General features: G+C 39.4%; 4 protein-coding genes across 8 annotated transcripts in view; 1 reads left to right on the forward strand and 3 right to left on the reverse strand.

The window, feature by feature from the left end:
• Positions 1–8,809, reverse strand: part of OVCH2 (ovochymase 2) — a 127,616-nt gene extending 118,807 nt beyond the window's left edge. For 4 of the 5 annotated variants that reach the window (XM_072970785.1, XM_072970786.1, XM_072970782.1 and 1 more), the window contains exon 1: positions 8,365–8,809. The gene's annotated coding sequence lies outside the window, so the exon portion shown is untranslated. The remainder of the gene's footprint in view (positions 1–8,364) is intronic. The other variant, XM_072970783.1, reaches the window with a different exon arrangement.
• LOC107033444 (olfactory receptor 10K1-like) lies at positions 947–8,237 on the forward strand. The gene is made up of 3 exons (XM_072970718.1): positions 947–1,885; positions 7,702–7,777; positions 8,137–8,237. Exons 1-3 carry the CDS (start codon positions 947–949, stop codon positions 8,235–8,237), a joined length of 1,116 nt encoding a protein of 371 aa, XP_072826819.1.
• Positions 8,810–9,576: 767 nt separating the features above from the next.
• Positions 9,577–10,506, reverse strand: LOC102542368 (olfactory receptor 5P6-like). Its single transcript, XM_015238399.2, has one exon. It carries the CDS (start codon positions 10,504–10,506, stop codon positions 9,577–9,579), a length of 930 nt encoding a protein of 309 aa, XP_015093885.2.
• A 5,760-nt stretch (positions 10,507–16,266) lies between these two features.
• LOC102542453 (olfactory receptor 5P80) lies at positions 16,267–17,205 on the reverse strand. The gene has a single exon (XM_015238400.2). The coding sequence runs from the start codon at positions 17,203–17,205 to the stop codon at positions 16,267–16,269; it is 939 nt and encodes a 312-aa protein (XP_015093886.2).
• Positions 17,206–17,588: the final 383 nt, after the last annotated feature.

A 17,588-nucleotide genomic window follows, 5' to 3' on the forward strand; every position in this document is an offset into this window, starting at 1 on the left:
AAAGCAAACCACGTAACAAGTACACCTGCTACAAAATGTCCTGGAGGTTTTGCTAAAAAAAATCCAAAATCTGATTAGAACATTATGACCAGAACATGCAATTCTAAACAAGACAGTAAACTTCAAAATTATCTTGACTCGAGGCTAGTCCATTAATACATTAGGCAACCGGAAAAAGACCTTTAATGAGAAATTATTAAGAACTTACAATTATTGATATGTATTAAGAACTAATGGTATTTTAAGTCTCAAGCTTTAATTATTACTATGGATAAAACCCAGTAGAAGTTACAACATGTTAAATTCATTTTTGTGGTCAGGTCATGGCCACAGTTACTACTTTTGGAGCCACTGCAGGGTGAAACACTGATAAAAAGAGGATTTTGCTGAAGGAAACATCAAAGTTCTTCTGGAGAATTTCACTGATCTGCCTAATTTTTTTTTAAAAAAATGTTATATTCACTTTAAGTGATTTAAGTGATAGGATTATTTTATTCATTCAGTCAGTAGTTTATGAAGCACCCCTGAGTACCAGGTTGCCATTTTATCTCAAAGAGGATTTGAAAAATGTAGCATCACAAAATCCAGTGGGTGAGAACAAAGCAAATTTATTCATGTTTCCCTCTTACATGCAGATACTGATTGGAAAAGAGAGAAATAAGAATGCTTCTGTAAGTATAATCCAAGGAGATATTTGGGCCGACTGTATGTCATTTATATAGATTTTCATACCAGAATCATTCTTCTCACTCTGATTACTGAACTTGACTTCAGTCAAGTGCACTTAGCATCATTTTCTTAGGCTCTCCTCTGAAGAGGTTTCTTGAAGCTCAGGTCTTAAAAGTCTTGGTGACATTGGTACATAAGGATATTTTATAACCATCTCAGAGTCCTAACTTCAGGAACCCTGCACCTTTGGAAGAAAGTTGCCACATGCACCAGGAGGATGGGCAATCACACTGCAGTGAGCACCTTCCTTCTGTGGGGATTTTCCAGTTTCCCATACCTGCAGAGTCTCCTCTTTGTGATGATTTTCTTCTCCCATGCAACCATTCTTGCTGCAAATGTGTCCATAATGGTGGCCATCAAGCTCACTCGCCACCTGCACACCCCCATGTACTTTTTCCTCTGTGGCCTGGCTTTTTCAGAAACCTGTACCACTGTGGTAATCATACCCCGCATGTTAGTGGACTTGCTATCAGACAGTAAGACCATCTCTCTTCCTGAGTGTGCCACACAGATGTTCTTCTTCTTTGGCTTGGGAGGCAACAACTGCTTCATCATGGCTGCCATGTCCTATGACCGTTACACTGCTATTCACAACCCGCTGCACTACCCTGTCCTGATGACCCGGAAGATCTGCTTTCAGCTGATGACGGCCTCCTGTGTCACTGGGATTGTGGTGTCACTGTGTATTGCCCTCATAGTATTCAACTTGTCTTTCTGTGACTCCAACATCATCCAGCACTTTTTTTGTGACATCTTGCCTGTGGTCTGCCTGGCTTGTGACTATACGCCCTATCACGAAATGGCTATATTTATGCTCTCTGCCTTTGTGTTGGTGGGCAGTTTTATCTTAATTATGATTTCCTATGTCTTCATTGGGTCCATAGTTATAAAGATGCCTTCTGCCAAAGGGAGGTATAAGGCTTTCTCAACTTGCTCCTCCCACCTCACTGTGGTGTGCATGCACTACGGATTTGCTGGTTTTATCTATTTGAGGCCCAAGGACAGTGACTCATTCCGTGAAGATATGCTGAGGGCTGTGACCTACACAGTGCTGACACCTCTGCTTAATCCCATTGTTTACAGTCTAAGAAACAAAGAAATGCAGATTGCCTTAAGGAAGGTACTAGACAGTACACACAGGTTCATCCCTCAGATGGTAAATAAAAGGACCCTGAACATTTAAAAATTACAGATTGCTGGAAAATGAAAGTGGAAAAAGTGGAGTACTTTTGATAAAAATCATCACTTTGTGTACAAAGCATTTAAAGTATTATCAAGTCACCTGATATGTCTTGGCATCACCATTTTCCCAGTACAAACAGGATACAATTCTAAATATTTTAAAACATATGTTAGTGTGTATGCATGTATGTATACATATATACATATGAGCATGCAATAAATTAAAACACATTTCAGAACACAGTATTTTCATAATAGCAGTTGGACGAATCTTTCTGTTTACGGACTGCAGTTGACTAGTCCTATATCTTGAATATTTCTATTTTTTCTCTAAAGGTTTACATTTTATAGTTCTACATTTTACATTGAACTCCATGATCTATTTTGAGTAAATTCTTGTATAAGGTGTGATTTTTAGGTTGAGGTGGTTTCCGCCCTCCATGGATATCCAATTGCTCCAGAACTCTTTATTGAAAAGCTTTCCTTCTGTCATTAGATTCCTTCTGCACCTTTTTAAAAAATCAGTTGGGCATACTTTTAGGTCTTTCTCTAGGTTTTCTAGTCAGTTTCATTATCTATGTATCTATTCTTTCATCAGTACCACAGTGTCCTGATGACTACAGCTACTTAAGTCAGTATCAGTAGAGTGATTCCTACCACTTTATTCTTCTCTTTCAAGATTATATTTTCTAGGACCATTCCTCTTCAGTAATGTAAGCAGTTAATGCTGCAAATTTTCCTCTCAGCACTTCTTTACCTGAATCTCATATGTTTTCATAAGTTACTTTTCATTTTCATTCTTTTCTATGTATTTTTTAAATATTGAGGTTCCAGGTCTTTTTATTATCATTTACTTTCTGTTTAGAGAATGTCTTTAGCCGTTACCCAAAGGTAGTTTTGTTAGGAACAAATTCTCATAGCTTTCCTTCAACTGAAATGTCTTTATTTATCCTTCATTTCTGAAGGGTACTTTTGCCAGATGTAGAACTTACATTTGAAAATTCTTTGCTTTTAGTACTTGGAAAATATTATGCCACTTCCTCTGGCCTTCATGGTTTTAGGTGAGAAATTTGTTTTCTTTCATATTGCTTTTCCCTCTGTGAGTAATAAGTCCTTTCTCTCTGAGTGATCTCAAGACTTCTTTTTGATTTTAATTTTCAAAACTTTAATTATGATATGTCTTAATATGGATCCCTTTGGCTCTATCCTGTTTGAGATTAACTCAGCTTCCTGAATCTGTAGCTCTATGCATTTCACCAAATTTTGGAAGTTTTCAGTCATGATTTTTTAAAATACTTATTCAGTCTCCTTTCTCCTTTTTTCTGAGACTCCCAAAATATGAATGTTATCTAATTTTTATTGTCTCACAGATTCATGTAGCTCTGTTTTTTTTTTTAAATCCATTTTCTCTTTGTTTAGATCAGGCATTTCTACTCATCTTTCAAGTTCACTAATCCTACCCTCTGTCATCTCCATGTTACTATTGAGCTCATCCAGCCAGATTTTTAACTTCACTGATTGTATTTTTCAAATCTGGAAATTTCCCTTGGTTGTTTTCCTAATTATGTTTCTTTAAATTTTTTTTAAAATTTGTGTCAAAAATATTAATGGTTGCTTATTGAAGCATTTGTTTGATAGCTGCCGTAAAATTCTTGTCAGATAATGTCAATGTCCTTTTCATCTTGGTGTGGGCATATTCTGTCTTTTCTCATTAAAGTGTGATCTTTCCAGTTCTAGGTATGATGGTGATTTTTACTGCATCAGAAACATTTACAATATTATACTATGAGACTCTGGATCAGTCTCAGTCTTTTTTAAGAGGACATCCCCCTGTCACTGCAACTACAAGGTGGGTGTGTATGTTCAGCTTCCTGCTGAGCCCTACTAACACTATTGGCAAAAATGGAGTGCTGAGTCTCCCACTGCCTCCTTGCAGATGAGTGAGATGGAAGTTCAGCTCCCCCACTGCCCTGTTTCCCCTTCCCACTGACAATACCCTGGCAGGGGAATCAAAAGATGGGTGTGGTAAAGAATAGCTCCCTGCCTGGCCCAAATGAGTCCTGGGGTGGGAGACAGGTATGGTTTGTCCATTAGTGTTTGTCTGGAGTAGGACTGATACTGCCAAAGGTTTTCTGTTCCGTGAAGGCCACCCTTTTCCCAGTGTTTTGGCTAGGAGGAACAGACTTCTTTTGGTCTGTGTCTCTTGGTGGTTCTGAGTTGAAGGCTTGTGCAGCATCCCATCCAGGATATGGGGACGCAATGAGAAAATGCAAGGACTCACCACTATGTGATTTCCTCAAGTCCAGTGTCCCTGGAGTCTGCCTTCTTCTCTGTCCTTTTTAGAACTTTCTTACGTTTGTTTGTTGTTGTATCTAGGGGTGTTTTTAATAATAATAGGGAGGGCCTGAGGGGAGTAGAGCAACTTCATCTTCAATGAAACCAGAAGTCTATGCCTTCAAACATTTAACAATATTTTTCCAGCTTCTTATTTTCATAGAAAGTTGGTCTAATACTGGTTTGCCTGACATATCCAGGTGTAGATGTCTGCATAATTACTTTGAACAGAAGGGGTTGGCTAGAATGAACTTATTTACAAAACAGAAACAGACTCACAGACATAGAAAACAAACTGATGGTTACCTGGTGTGGGGGAGGGATAAATTGCAAGTTCAAAATTTGCAGATACAAACTAATATACATAAAATAGATAAACAAGTTTATAATGTATAGCACAGGGGACCATATTTAAAATCTTATAACCTATGGTGAAGAAGAATATGAGAATGAATGTATGTATGTTCCTATGTGACTGAAGTATTGTGCTGTACACCAGAAACTGACACAGCATTGTAAACTGATTGTACGTCAATAAAAATACATTAAAAAAAAAAAACGGAAAGGGGTGGCTAGAATGAAATATGTCACAGACAAATGAAAATCCTCTAGTGAAGTATCCCAAAGGTCCCCTCATTCCACCCCCTCCACAAAGGGTATATACCTTAAAAGAAGTCAGAGTACTAAGAGTATATTTGTGACCTTGAGCTTTTGCTTAACCTTTACGTGCTTCAGTTACATCTTCTATAAAATATGAATAAAAATAAAACCTTTTAGGATTATTCTGCAGATTGATTGGGTCACTACTTGTGAATCACTGTAAACAGTAGCTGGAAGGTGTAAACAATCCCACATTGCTAGCTCCTATTGCAAACACTTCTACTGCTCCTTCTACTCTTACTAACATTTGACTTCTACATCTGCTAGCTCTGCAACTATGCAAAGACATAAGGGAGACATTATTCAGCAAAGGGTGATTACATAGCTTTCACTAAACTAGGCTAAGATTCTAGTTGCTAATCTGAGTTAAACAGTGTCAAGGCAGAGGTGTAATTGTGGAGAGCATGGGTTTGTGTAAAAGTCTGTCACAGGTGTTAGCAGGATCTGACACAAACATTCAATCACTTGAATCATGTTGACATGCAGCAGATTCACAGGCAGCCAAGTCAGTGGTTCATGCTAGACCAAAAACTTCATTCATCTACTTGTTAATTTCTCATTCATACATTTCAAATATACATTTATGTGCCCTGTGTTCCAGGAACAGTGTAAAAATCAGACACAATGAGAAAGAAAGACATTCAAGGTACATGTATGAAGCTTCCAGCATTTGGAGAAACTAAATACTGAATCTGTAGCTGCAAGTGCACTGAGCATTCTGAAAAAAAATATGCAGTGGTCTACAGGGGATAACAGGTGTACTTAATTTGGTCTGGAGACTCAAGAAGGATTCCAAGACTTTGGGAAACGAGGTTTAGGCTGGTACCTATAACATAAGTAGGTATTATCCAGGTGATGGGAAAAAGCATTCAGGTAGAGGTCCTGCCTGTAAGAGGGTCCTGAGGTAGCAAAGAATATGCATATACTGAAGATTTTAAAAGAAGACCAGGATACCTAGAGTTTGGGAGTTTGGAAAATGAGGGAAGAGTGCTGAGAGACAGAAATAAAACAGGAGCCACGTTCAGGATTTTATAAGCCATATTAAGAATTTTGGCCTTTATTCAACGTTTTTGGGGGATATTAACAAAGGAACTAATCTATTTAGATTTATGCCATAGTTGGTATATGGGGAATGAGTTTTAAGACGACAGCACGAGAGGAGGGGAAAGCTGGTTAGAGTTGTATCAGCTAGGATTCTCCAGAGACACAGAACCACTATGATCTTGTTGTTTTTGCTGTTCTTTTAAGGGAACTGGCTCACACAATTATGGGAGCTGGCAACTCCAAAACCCACAGGTCAGTCCAGGAGATTGGAAATTCCAGTAAGAACTGATGTCACAGTCTTGAATCCAAAGGAAGCCTAGGGACAGAATTCCTCTTTTTCAGGAGGCTTAAGTTTTTTTCTCTTAAGCCTTTCAACTTGTTTGGATGAGGGCCACCCACATTATGGACAGTAATCTGCTTTATTCAAAGTCTAATGATTTAAATGTTCACATCTTAAAAATACCTTCCCAGCAATGTCTAGACTGATGTTTGACCAAACAACTGGTCACTGTAGCCTAGCCAAGCTGACACATAAAAATAGCTATTACCAGAGTACAACTGTAAAATAAATGTGTAAATTGCCAAGCCGACACATAAAATTAGCTATTACAGGAGTACTTTTGAAAAATAAATGGATAAGGTGGTAGCTGGAAATAAAAGTGCTGACAATGAAAATGAAGAGACATGGGACAAAAATCTTGGACTCAGAATGTACAAGACTGACACTCATGCAGTCATGTGGAGGGAGAAAAATAAATTACCCTCAAGTTTCTAATCAGTATGCTGATTGAAAGATGGTGCCCCTTATTGGGATATGGAACATTGGAGGGGAGCAAGTTAGGGGTGGAAGGAGATAATTACTTTAGTTTTAGACAATTTGTGCTTGAGATTCAATAGACAAAAATATTTTTGTTGGAAGTACTATTTAGAGGACAAGGAAAGAGAAATAAACACAGTAGTCATGTAGTCATCAGTATATAGAGGTAAATTAAACTTCACAGGGAAACACAGTCTGGCTCCCTCAAGCTTCCTTAACAGGATGTGCGTCTGACCGTGAACAAATCACTTAAAGAGCTTGTTTACTCAGTCCCTAGGAGTTCAGGAATCCTGCTTGTTTTCACAGAGAAGTCAGCTGTTTTGACCTGGCAGAAGAATTCATAGTTGGTTTGGTCAGGGGCACCTCATTCTGTTCCTTTTAGAAGTCTCTCATAAGTAGGCTGGACCAGATTAGGAACACAGCATTTATGGTTCCAAAAAGCCCATCGCCCACAGATAACCATGCAAGAGGAACGTCTCCAGTCATTTTACTATCCGGCTCCACTTGGTCATTTCCCCCTAGAACGCACTCAATCACAACTGTAACTATCATACTCATTCCAGGAAAAGCTGCTGTTGAAATGGACACAGTCTTAAAGATTTGGAGGTACAATAACCTTAACTTACAGCAGAGTACAACTTATGAAAAGATACAAATAAACTTTTTTCTGCAGATTATTTTTTCATGTTAACCAATTTGTGTTACTAATCAAAAATTAAATTTCATTATTTAATGGTAACTCACTATAGGTCTCTGATTTACTGTTTGATATCAATCTACCCCCTACCTTTACTAAAAGGCTCCACATTGGCTGATGACATATAGATCAATATATTTTGACCACAGACACTCTTCGTCCTTTTATTATTTTATGGCATATCATTATATCAAATACAGAGAAAAGTTACAAATTAATTAATAAATTATTTTTCTAGCAAGCCCTCTCTTCACCATCACGCAGAGGTGTTGGCGCAGCCATTTCGCACCAGGAACTCTGGTCTGAAGGGCCAGGTACGAGGCCTCTGCATGTGGCCCTCAGTGAGCAAGTGAAACTAGATCAAGCACAAAGGAAAAGACAAGCAGTCTTCTCAGAAAAACAAGAGCCGATTTCAAAGGTCATTGCAAGATTAGGGAGCACAGCCAAGATGGTGGAGTAGAAAAACCCTGAGATCACTTACTCTCACGAGCACACCAAAGTCACAACTAACTGCATAACAACCATAGATTAAAAAGACTGGAACATACCAGAAAAGAAGCAACCACAACAAGCCAGGTACCAAGGGTGAACTCGAGATATAAGCAAACCCCATCCCCCCAGGTGGGTGACGCACAACCTGGAGAATAAGTATCTTGCAGACGTTTTCCCACAGGTGTGAGTTCTGAGCCCTGCGTCAGGCTCCCCAACCCGGGGGTCCGGCACTGGGAAGACGAACCCCCAGAGCATTTGGCTTTGAAGGCCAGCGGGACTTAACGGCAGGAGCCCCACAAGACCCAGAGAAACAGAGACTTCACTGCTAATGGGCGCACACCAAATCCCACGCGCAAACAGGGCTGGAGGGCAAAAGCAGTAATTTGATAGGAGCCTGGGCCAGACCTACCTGCCGGTCTTGGAGAGACTCCCGGAGAGGCGGGGGGTTCAGCTGAGGCTCACCCTGGGGCCGGGACACTGGCGGCAGCTTCCCCGGGAGCTACCCGTGCTGCGAGGGCGCTGGTGCTGGCGTCCGGCTTGGCGGCGCCATTTTGAAAACCTTCCCGGTCCCGCCCCGCAGCCCCCAGGTGCGGCGCTGAGACGCCGCAGGCCAAGCGCCCAACTCGGCACTCAGCCCCACCGCACCCGGACAGGCAGCCTGCAGGCTTCCAGAGCCCACCCTCCAGGGCCTCTCCCTACACACGGCCCTGAGGGCCACCAGAGGGCCAGGACCCGGCTCCACTCACCAGTGGGCAGGCACCGGCTCTTCCCTCCAGGAAGCCTGCACAAGCCTCTAGACCCGCCTCACCCTCCCCGGTGTCGACACTAGAAGCAGAAATCTCGCGGGACTGAGCCCACCAACAGCAAGCCGGACCCTATGCTGGGACCAGCTGGGCCCTGGCCCTGCCCACTAGCAGGCCAGTGCAACCATCGGGACACCCGGGACTCCATGCCCAACTATGTCAGGAACTCCCCCCACTGCAATGATCGGAAATGAGCTCTGGGATCCCTGGGCCCTGCAGCTCTGCCAGGAACCAGCCCTGCCTACCATTTTTCTGGCACTAAGGATCTGGCTTCACCAGCCAGTGAGTGGGCAGCAGACCCACAATCTCTGGGACTCTGACTCCACCCACCAGTGAACCAGCAGTAGCCCCAGGGTTCCCTAGGATTTCACTACTAACCATCCCCCTCTAAACTGCAGCCAGTAGCATCCACATAACCAACTAGGCTAGGGGCCGACCAAAGCTACCAGATCACCCACATAGCCCATCACAACAGAATGACCCATGCGGCCCTCTTAGGGGGAACCCTTAGAGCATATGGCTTGGGTGATGAGACGGGAGCACACTGCTGGGACACAGAGGATGCCCCCTACAGAGGGCCACTGCTCCAAGGTCAAGAAACAAAACTAACTTATTACCACATACATAAAAATATAAATAGCAACTCAGACAAAATGAGGCAGCAGAGGAATATGTTTCAGACGAAGGAATAAGATAAAACTCCAGAAGAACTAACTGAGGCAAGGTTAAGCAATTTACCCAAGAAAGAGTTCAGAGTAATGATTGTAAAGATCAAATAACTCGGAGACTGGATGCACAGAGTGAGACGTTAGAAGTTTTTAACAAAGTGCTCTCTTCAGGGCCCCCTTAATCTCACTGTTCCTCAGACTGTAAATCAGGGGATTCAACATGGGGATCACCACCATGTACAACACAGACACTGCCTTGTTCTGGTCAGTTGAGAAGCTGGACTTGGGCATCATATAAATAAATATAATGGTCCCATAAAATAGAGTGACCACTGTGAGGTGGGACATGCAGGTGGAGAAGGCTTTGTGGTACCCCTTGGTGGAGCGCATCTTCAGGACGGTGATGAGGATGTAGATGTAGGAGATGGCTATGACAAACAGTGTGACCACAGTGACGAAGCCAGATGTAAATGAGGGGACAACTGCAGGGACACTGATGTCAGAACAGGAGAGTTCAACCAAAGGAGCAAAATCACAGAAAAAATGATTGACTCGATTTGGTCCACAGAAGAGTAAAGAATAGAAGCAAATAGTAAAAGAGCAAGCATTGAGAAAGCCACCTACATAAGACGCTGCAAGTAACTGAACACAGACTTGTGTGGACATTTTGGTGGAATAAAGCAGTGGGTTGCAGATTGCCACGAAGCGATCATATGCCATGGCAGCCAGAAGGAAGAACTCAGTTGACCCAAAGAAAACGACTGAACCAAGCTGAATGGCACATCCATGATAGGAGATGGTATTTGTCTCCACCAGGAAGTTTACAAGCATATTGGGTGTGACAGAAGATGAATAGCCCATGTCAGCAAAGGCCAAGTGGCTCAGGAAAAAGTACATAGGATGGTGGAGCTGAGAAGAGATTCTGATAAGAATGATTGTGCTGAGATTGCCAGATATGGTCACCAGGTAGATACATAGGATGATCATGTAGAGGATGATTCGAAGGACTGGGTCATTTGTTAAGCCCAGTAAAATGAACTCTGTCACTGCAGTGTGGTTCCCATCTCCCAGGGAATCCATGAAATAATGTAGCTCCTACTAAAGTTAACCTGTGATGAGACATTACATTAAAGAAATTTTAAATTTGATTGTTTCTTTTTTGTTAACACACATAGAAGATATTATAAATATTCGAGCTAGGTTTGGACTAATTTTTTATACTTTATATATATTTATATATATTTTAGAGTAGAAAATTTCATTCATATATATAATAAGTATTCTGTATTTTAAAAAATTATTTTCAGCAGTAATACTGGAAAACCTGCTTCAAATAATGTATATCTTTTTTCTATTTATATTATATGTGTATCAAATGTACTTAAAGAGTCATTGAAGCTAAAAATTAAAAATAAGATTTATGAGAATAATTAGAATGGTCAGTATAACAAAAACTTTAAAGGTATAAATAAAAGATTATGTAATGGAGACTGAGTAATAGCTAACATTGAATATTTACTTAATGACAGGCCTTGAATTAAGAATTATATGTATACAGTTGTATTTTAATTTATATGAAATAGTATTAAGTATTTTTATCTCATTTATAGATGATGAAACTGACTTTGGCATAGGAAGTGGTAGAATCAAGATGTGAATCTCAGGTAGTCTGAATGCAGTCCATTCCTTTAGTAACTGTGCTATAAATGAAATTAGATTATACTATGATGAAATCAAATCTCTTGGAAATGGGTGGATAACAAATTATCATTCTACCTTCTGACAGATAATGTATAAAAGAGGTGCCTCGTTCATCACGAAGTGTACAATTTCTATCAGTAAAACAAGACCATGTTTTTAAAAAGAGACATACAATTTTCTTAAAAGGATAAAAAGAAACAGAAGGAATTTCAAAATAAGGTTATGAATAAAATCAGCTATTATAAATGTATTACATTTATTTAACATTTATAATTTATCATTGTTTTCTCAATTAGTTTGAAATATCAATCTAATTACTGTGCAAAGTGTTATATGTTTAATATCAAGACATAATTAGACTACATTCATTCAAACAAATCTATTTCCTAACGTAATAATGTTTTCAAATTGGTATACTATACCACAAAATGATATTGGTTTCTACATAATATACAGCTGAATAAAGTTCCAGCTTAAAAAGTTAAGAAGTTACCCAGGTTCACCCAGCAAGTTGCCAGGTTGAAATTTATCTCCAAGTTTTCTGGCTTTACATTCTCAACTTTTCCCCGAATCTCTGGTTTCATGTAAGCTTAAGCTTTCGGAACAATACACAAAGGAAGTCTTTCCAAGATATTTACAAACATTATGTCTCCAAAGCATCTTAAGGCTAGTGAATTTTATAACACTTATTGGCTGAGTACCAAGTTTAAATATCATTTAAAAACATGTGAATTTCTGGTCTTATGAGTGGAAAAATGAAGAATCCAGGTAACTTGAAGTATGGCTCTTTATACACTAGGTAGGCTATAGAAAATTAGGTTAATTCAGCTAAAGTTACTTGCTAGCTGACTGCCGGATAGCGTCTGCCCTGTTTCTCCACTTTGGCTTGTAAGTATAGGTATAACTTTAGAAAAAAGTTGTTTTCAAATGGTTATTGAAAATCAGTACAACTGATGAACACAAAAGCCAAAGATCTTACCTCTTGAAATGAGAATTCATTCGTCTTACAGTAATAAGTTCAAAGTCATTGTTGTAATATAACAGCCATGCTGTCTCGTTATTGTTTGCCTTTGAGGATAAATCTCTGAAGATTCTAGAGATTCAAATGTGAATTCAAAAACACCAAGGGTCATTATAGCATTCTCAAGTGACTATTGAGCAGTTCACCTCCACAAATATAACTCATCTTTAAGGGTTTTGTCAGTTCTCAAGTGATTAAGGGTTTTCTGCTGTTTTTATCTAGTTGTTGGTGCACTTGCATTTGGTAATTATTGGAACTATAATATAATAAATTGTCTCAGAGCTAAATATTGGTTCTCACTTTACTATATCAACTTAAGGACTAAGCTTAATAGATTTTCCTACAGAACAGTCCAACCAAAAAGAGCATTCTTTTCAAATGCACTTGGAACTTTCTCCAGGATAGATCCCATGCTAGTCTACAAAACAAGTCTTCATAAATTTTAGAAGATTGAAATCATGTCAAGCATCTTTTCCAACCACAACATTATGAGATTAGAAATCAACTAACACAACTGCAAAAAAACACAAACAAATGGAGGCTAAATAACATGCTACTGAAAAACCAATGGGTCAATGAAGAAATCAAAAAGCATATCAAAAAATACCTTGCAGTGACTGAAAACAGAAACACAACTTTCCAAAATCTATGGGACACAGCAAATACAGTTCTAATAAGGAAGTTCAGAGTGATACAGGTATACCTCGGGAAAAGAGAAAAATCTCAAATAAACAACCTAACCTTCTGCCTAGAGAAATCAGAAAAAGCAGAAGAAACAAAGCTCAAAGCAGGTAGAAGGAAGGAAACAATAAATATCAGATTGGAACTAAATAAAATAGGGACCAAAAAAATTAGAAAAGTATCAATGAAACTAAGAGTTGGTTCTCTGAAAAGATGAACTAAATTGATAAAACTTTAGCCAGACTCATTAAGAACAAAAGAGGGCCCAAATAGATAAAATTGAAAATGAAAAAGGAGGAGTTACAACCAATGTTACAGAAACAAAATCGTAACAGAATACTACATTTATACACCCAAAATGGACAACCTAGAAGAAATGAAAAATTGCTAGAAACATACAATCTTCCAAGAGTGAATCAGGAAGAAACATAATATCTGAAAAGAACAATAACTAGTAACAAAATTGAATCAGCGATCAAAAGCTCCTAGGGATGGGAATAGCTCAGTGGTAGAGCGTGTGCTTAGTATGCATGAGGCCCTGGGTTCAATCTCCAGTATCTCCATTTGCAAAAGTCAGTTTTGATAGCTTCTAAGAATTTGTCATTTCATCTAAGTTATTTGATGGATTGGCATACTATTTTTCACAGTACTGCGTTCTAATCTTTTTATTTCAGTAAGATGATAGTAATGTCATCTCTTTCATTTCCAATTCTAGCTATTTGAATCTTGTCTCTCTCTCTCTTTCTCTCTCTTTTTTTAAAAAGACTTTACTTCCTTAGAGCAAGTTTAGGTTCCCTGCAAATTGGAAGGAAGGTACAGAGATTTCCCATATCCCCTAAGGCCCTACACATGAATAGCCTCCAACGTTATCAACATCTCCCACAAGAGTGGTACATTTGTTACCAAAAATGAACCTACAATGTCATATCATAGTCACCCAAAGTCCATAGTTTACCTTAAGATTCACACTTGATGTTGTACATTCTACGGGTTTGGACAAATGTATGATGACATGTAGCCATCATTACACTGTCATAAAGAGTATTTTTAATGTCCTAAAAATCTCCTGTGATATTCCTATTCATCCCCAATCCGACCTCTACAACCTCTGACAACCACTGATCTTTTTACTCTCTCCATAATTTTGCCATTCTTCTCTCTTCTCTTCTTGGTCAATCTGGTTATAGATCTGTCAGTTTTGTTGATCTTTTCAAAGAACTAGCTTTTGTTTTCAATCACTTTCCCTATTTTTTTCTATTCTCTATGTTATTAATTGTCCATAGTGGTAGCCATCAGTCTCAGTTATAACCTTCACAACCCCAAGCACTATTTGCTCTGTGGTCTGTCCTTTCCAGAAATCTGTATCACTATGGTAATTATCTCACACATATTGGTGGACTTGCTGTCAGAGAGTAGGACCATTTCTCTCCTGAAAAAAAAGGACTTTTTTTTCCTTTTTTGGCTTTTGAGCCAACAACTGCTTCATCCTGGCTACCATGTCCTATGATCGTTATGCTGCCATTCCCAACCACTGCACTATCCCATCCTGATGACCCAGAATATCTGCCTTCAGATCATGATGACTGTGTTGCCTTGGGGAAAGATTGGCACTGGCAAAGTTACAGTCTTCACTGCATCCAAGCTCATGTTTTTGTTTTTATTTTTATTTTTATTATTATGTTCCAACAGCATGCTGGAATCGCCCCTTGTAAAAGGCTGGATTTCTGCGAAGTCTCTCTTGTTCATAGGTTTCTTCCCAAGTCAGCACTCTCCACCATGGCCAAGAGGGACTGGCGCAGGTTCACTGGCTCCTGCTGGTTTTGAGGCCCATACTGAGGTCTTTCTGCCTATTACCAGACACACAGGTGGGCAAAACTCCTCCTGGATCCCTTGGAGTATGGTTTTGGATCCCACAAGTCCCTCTGAGGCACTTTTGTTCATGTATGGCTACCTTATTTGTTGTTTAAAAATGGGGACAAAAAGGAGACACATCTCACACTGCCAAGAAGCTAATCTTACCCTGGACTTAATGTGAGTAGTGGAATCATTGCTGATGACTGAATAGAAAGATCACATGATATAACTTGTATTAAGATTAATCTAATGTTTATATTTTTTATTAAAGGAAAAACAAGGTTCCTAAAAATATTATCCCTTTTTTATTACAAAATATCCACATAGAAAAAAAAACTGGGAGAAGAAACACAAAGAGGTCTGTAAGAATACAAATAATTTTAAATTTCATAAGTGATACCATCTGGTTTAAAGAGAGCATTTTCAGGGCTATTACAGAAATTCCAGTGAAATTATGTGCAAGGAATCTGAGAATGTCAGTATCAGAGGTAATAGAACTAGGGGGGAAAGAAGTGGTTTAACATACGTTACACAAGTAGGCAGCACACATTTGACAGGATTGAGACACCTTCAAGAACACCTTCATCTAGAAAGGAGCCAGGTCATGCCAGTTAGCCCCCAGAGTCTTTCTATTGAAAACTGTTGTACGTATTTAGTGGAATAGATCCCTGAAAGGGAAAAGCTAGGCTAGATGGAGCTTTCAGATAGCCTCTGGGTTGGCTTGATGAGGCTCACCTGCAGAGGCATTGTGTGAGGAACTCTGTTGCTCAGTTTCCAATCACAAAGCAACAGAAGTGTTAGAGCCACCAGCATCACTGATTTCAGCCCTTAGATTATCTGTACATCATGGGCACCATCTCTTTCAGGTGACAAGATCACGGGTGGCAATGCTATTCTTTATTTCCCATTCAAGGAGTTTCAGATGCTTCCAGCAGTTATTTTCAAAGACTGCATTCAAAGAGCACAGAACTGATCTGAAAATATTTGTACTTAATAGATGGAGCACAAGGGATTTTTAGGGCAATGAAATTATTCTGTATGATACCATAGTGGTGGCTACATATCATTATGCATTTGTCAAAGTCCATAGAATGTACAACATCAAGAGTGAACCCTAAGGTAAACTATGGAATTTGGTTGATAATAATGTACCCATATTGGTTCATCGATTTTACCAAATATGCCACACTGATGAGAGATGTTGAGGGTAGCGGAATATATATGTGTGGGTGGGAAGGGCTATGTGCTAACTCTCTGTATATTCTGCTCATTTCTGCTGTGAACCTGAAACTGCTCTAAAAAAAATAAAGTCTATTAGTAAAAAAAAGAAAATATTTGTACTTATAGATGTCAGAAATGGTGGGTGAAGTAAAAATTAAGCTTTTTTTTTTTTGGCTAAATGCTCCTATCTTAGTAGTGCATGTTTATTTTTTCACCCTGAAAATTTTCTTGAGACTAATGTGATAAAATTTATGGGCCTAGCATACTATGAAAACACACTGAAATTTACTTAGTACATTATTTATTCGTCTTCAGGAGAGGCTTTTATTACAATAGTGTTTATTCTTAAAAATCAGATTACTTTAGGACCACCAATGTGTTCTAGCCATTAATTTTCTCATGGCCTCTTTAACCTCCTTGTTCCTCAAACTGTAGATAAGGGGGTTCAACATGGGGATCACCACTGTGTAAAACAAAGATACCACTTTGTTTTGTTCAGTTGAGTAGCTGGACTTGGGCATCACATAAATGAATGTGATGGTGCCAAAGAACAGAGTGACCGCTGTGAGGTGGGATGTGCAGGTGGAGAAGGCTTTGTGGCGCCCCTCGGTGGATCGCATCTTCAGGACTGAGGAAATGATGTAAACGTAAGAGAGACCAATGATAAATACAGTGACTACAATGATGGAGCCAGAAAAGATGGCTGGAATGACTTCAGAAGTAAAATCATGAGAACAAGAAAGCTCCAAAAGTGGTGAATAATCACAGAAAAAGTGATTTACTTTATTCGGTCCACAGAAGGACAGACTTAATAAACAGCCAGTAAATGTCCAAGTGTTCACACATCCACCTAGGTAGGACATCCCCACTAAGAGGATACAGACTCTGGGGGACACATGGGTGGAGTACAGCAGGGGCAAGCAGATGGCCACATAGCGGTCATAGGCCATGGCAGCCAGCAGGAAGCACTCGGCTGTCCCAAAGGTGACCACGGAACAGAGTTGGGTGACACAACCAGCAACATGGATAGAGGTGCCCTCCCCTAGGAAGCCCATGAGCATGACAGGTGTGACTGATGAGGAGTACCCGATGTCCACAAAGGCCAAGTGGCAGAGGACAAGGTACATTGGGGTGTGAAGCTGGGGGCTGCTTCTGATTAACATGATTATGCTGATATTGCCCATTAAGGTGACAACATAGATTCCTAGAAACACAATAAATAAAATGGCACAAACTGTAGTACTTTCTGTTAACCCCAAAATAATGAACTCTGTCACAGTTGTGTAGTTTCCAGTCCCCATCTACATGGAGAATGGTGTGCACTGAAAGAAAAACAAGTGGATATCAGAATGGAAGAAAATACCATAGTCTACATACTTATTTTTTACAATAGCTATATAACAAACATCACAACATACAAACTCATGTAAATATTTGGGGGAAATGTTTCCATACACAATACCTTGTGTGGGACTTGAAAATATAAATGCTCATTGATACAAGGCCAGGAATATTCAGAAAAATCTTTTTTTTTTAATTAACACATTCAACTCAATTCGCATTATGTAGTTTACGTGGTCCACGAGAAATTGTTTCACATGAGCACATCCTAGAGATGGCCACTAGATGGTACCAGGGACCCAGTAACTGTACCTTCTAAACCAAATATGATCAAAGAGAGCAG

Source organism: Vicugna pacos, chromosome 10 (genome assembly GCF_048564905.1).
Source record: "Vicugna pacos chromosome 10, VicPac4, whole genome shotgun sequence".
Lineage (NCBI taxonomy): Eukaryota > Metazoa > Chordata > Mammalia > Artiodactyla > Camelidae > Vicugna > Vicugna pacos.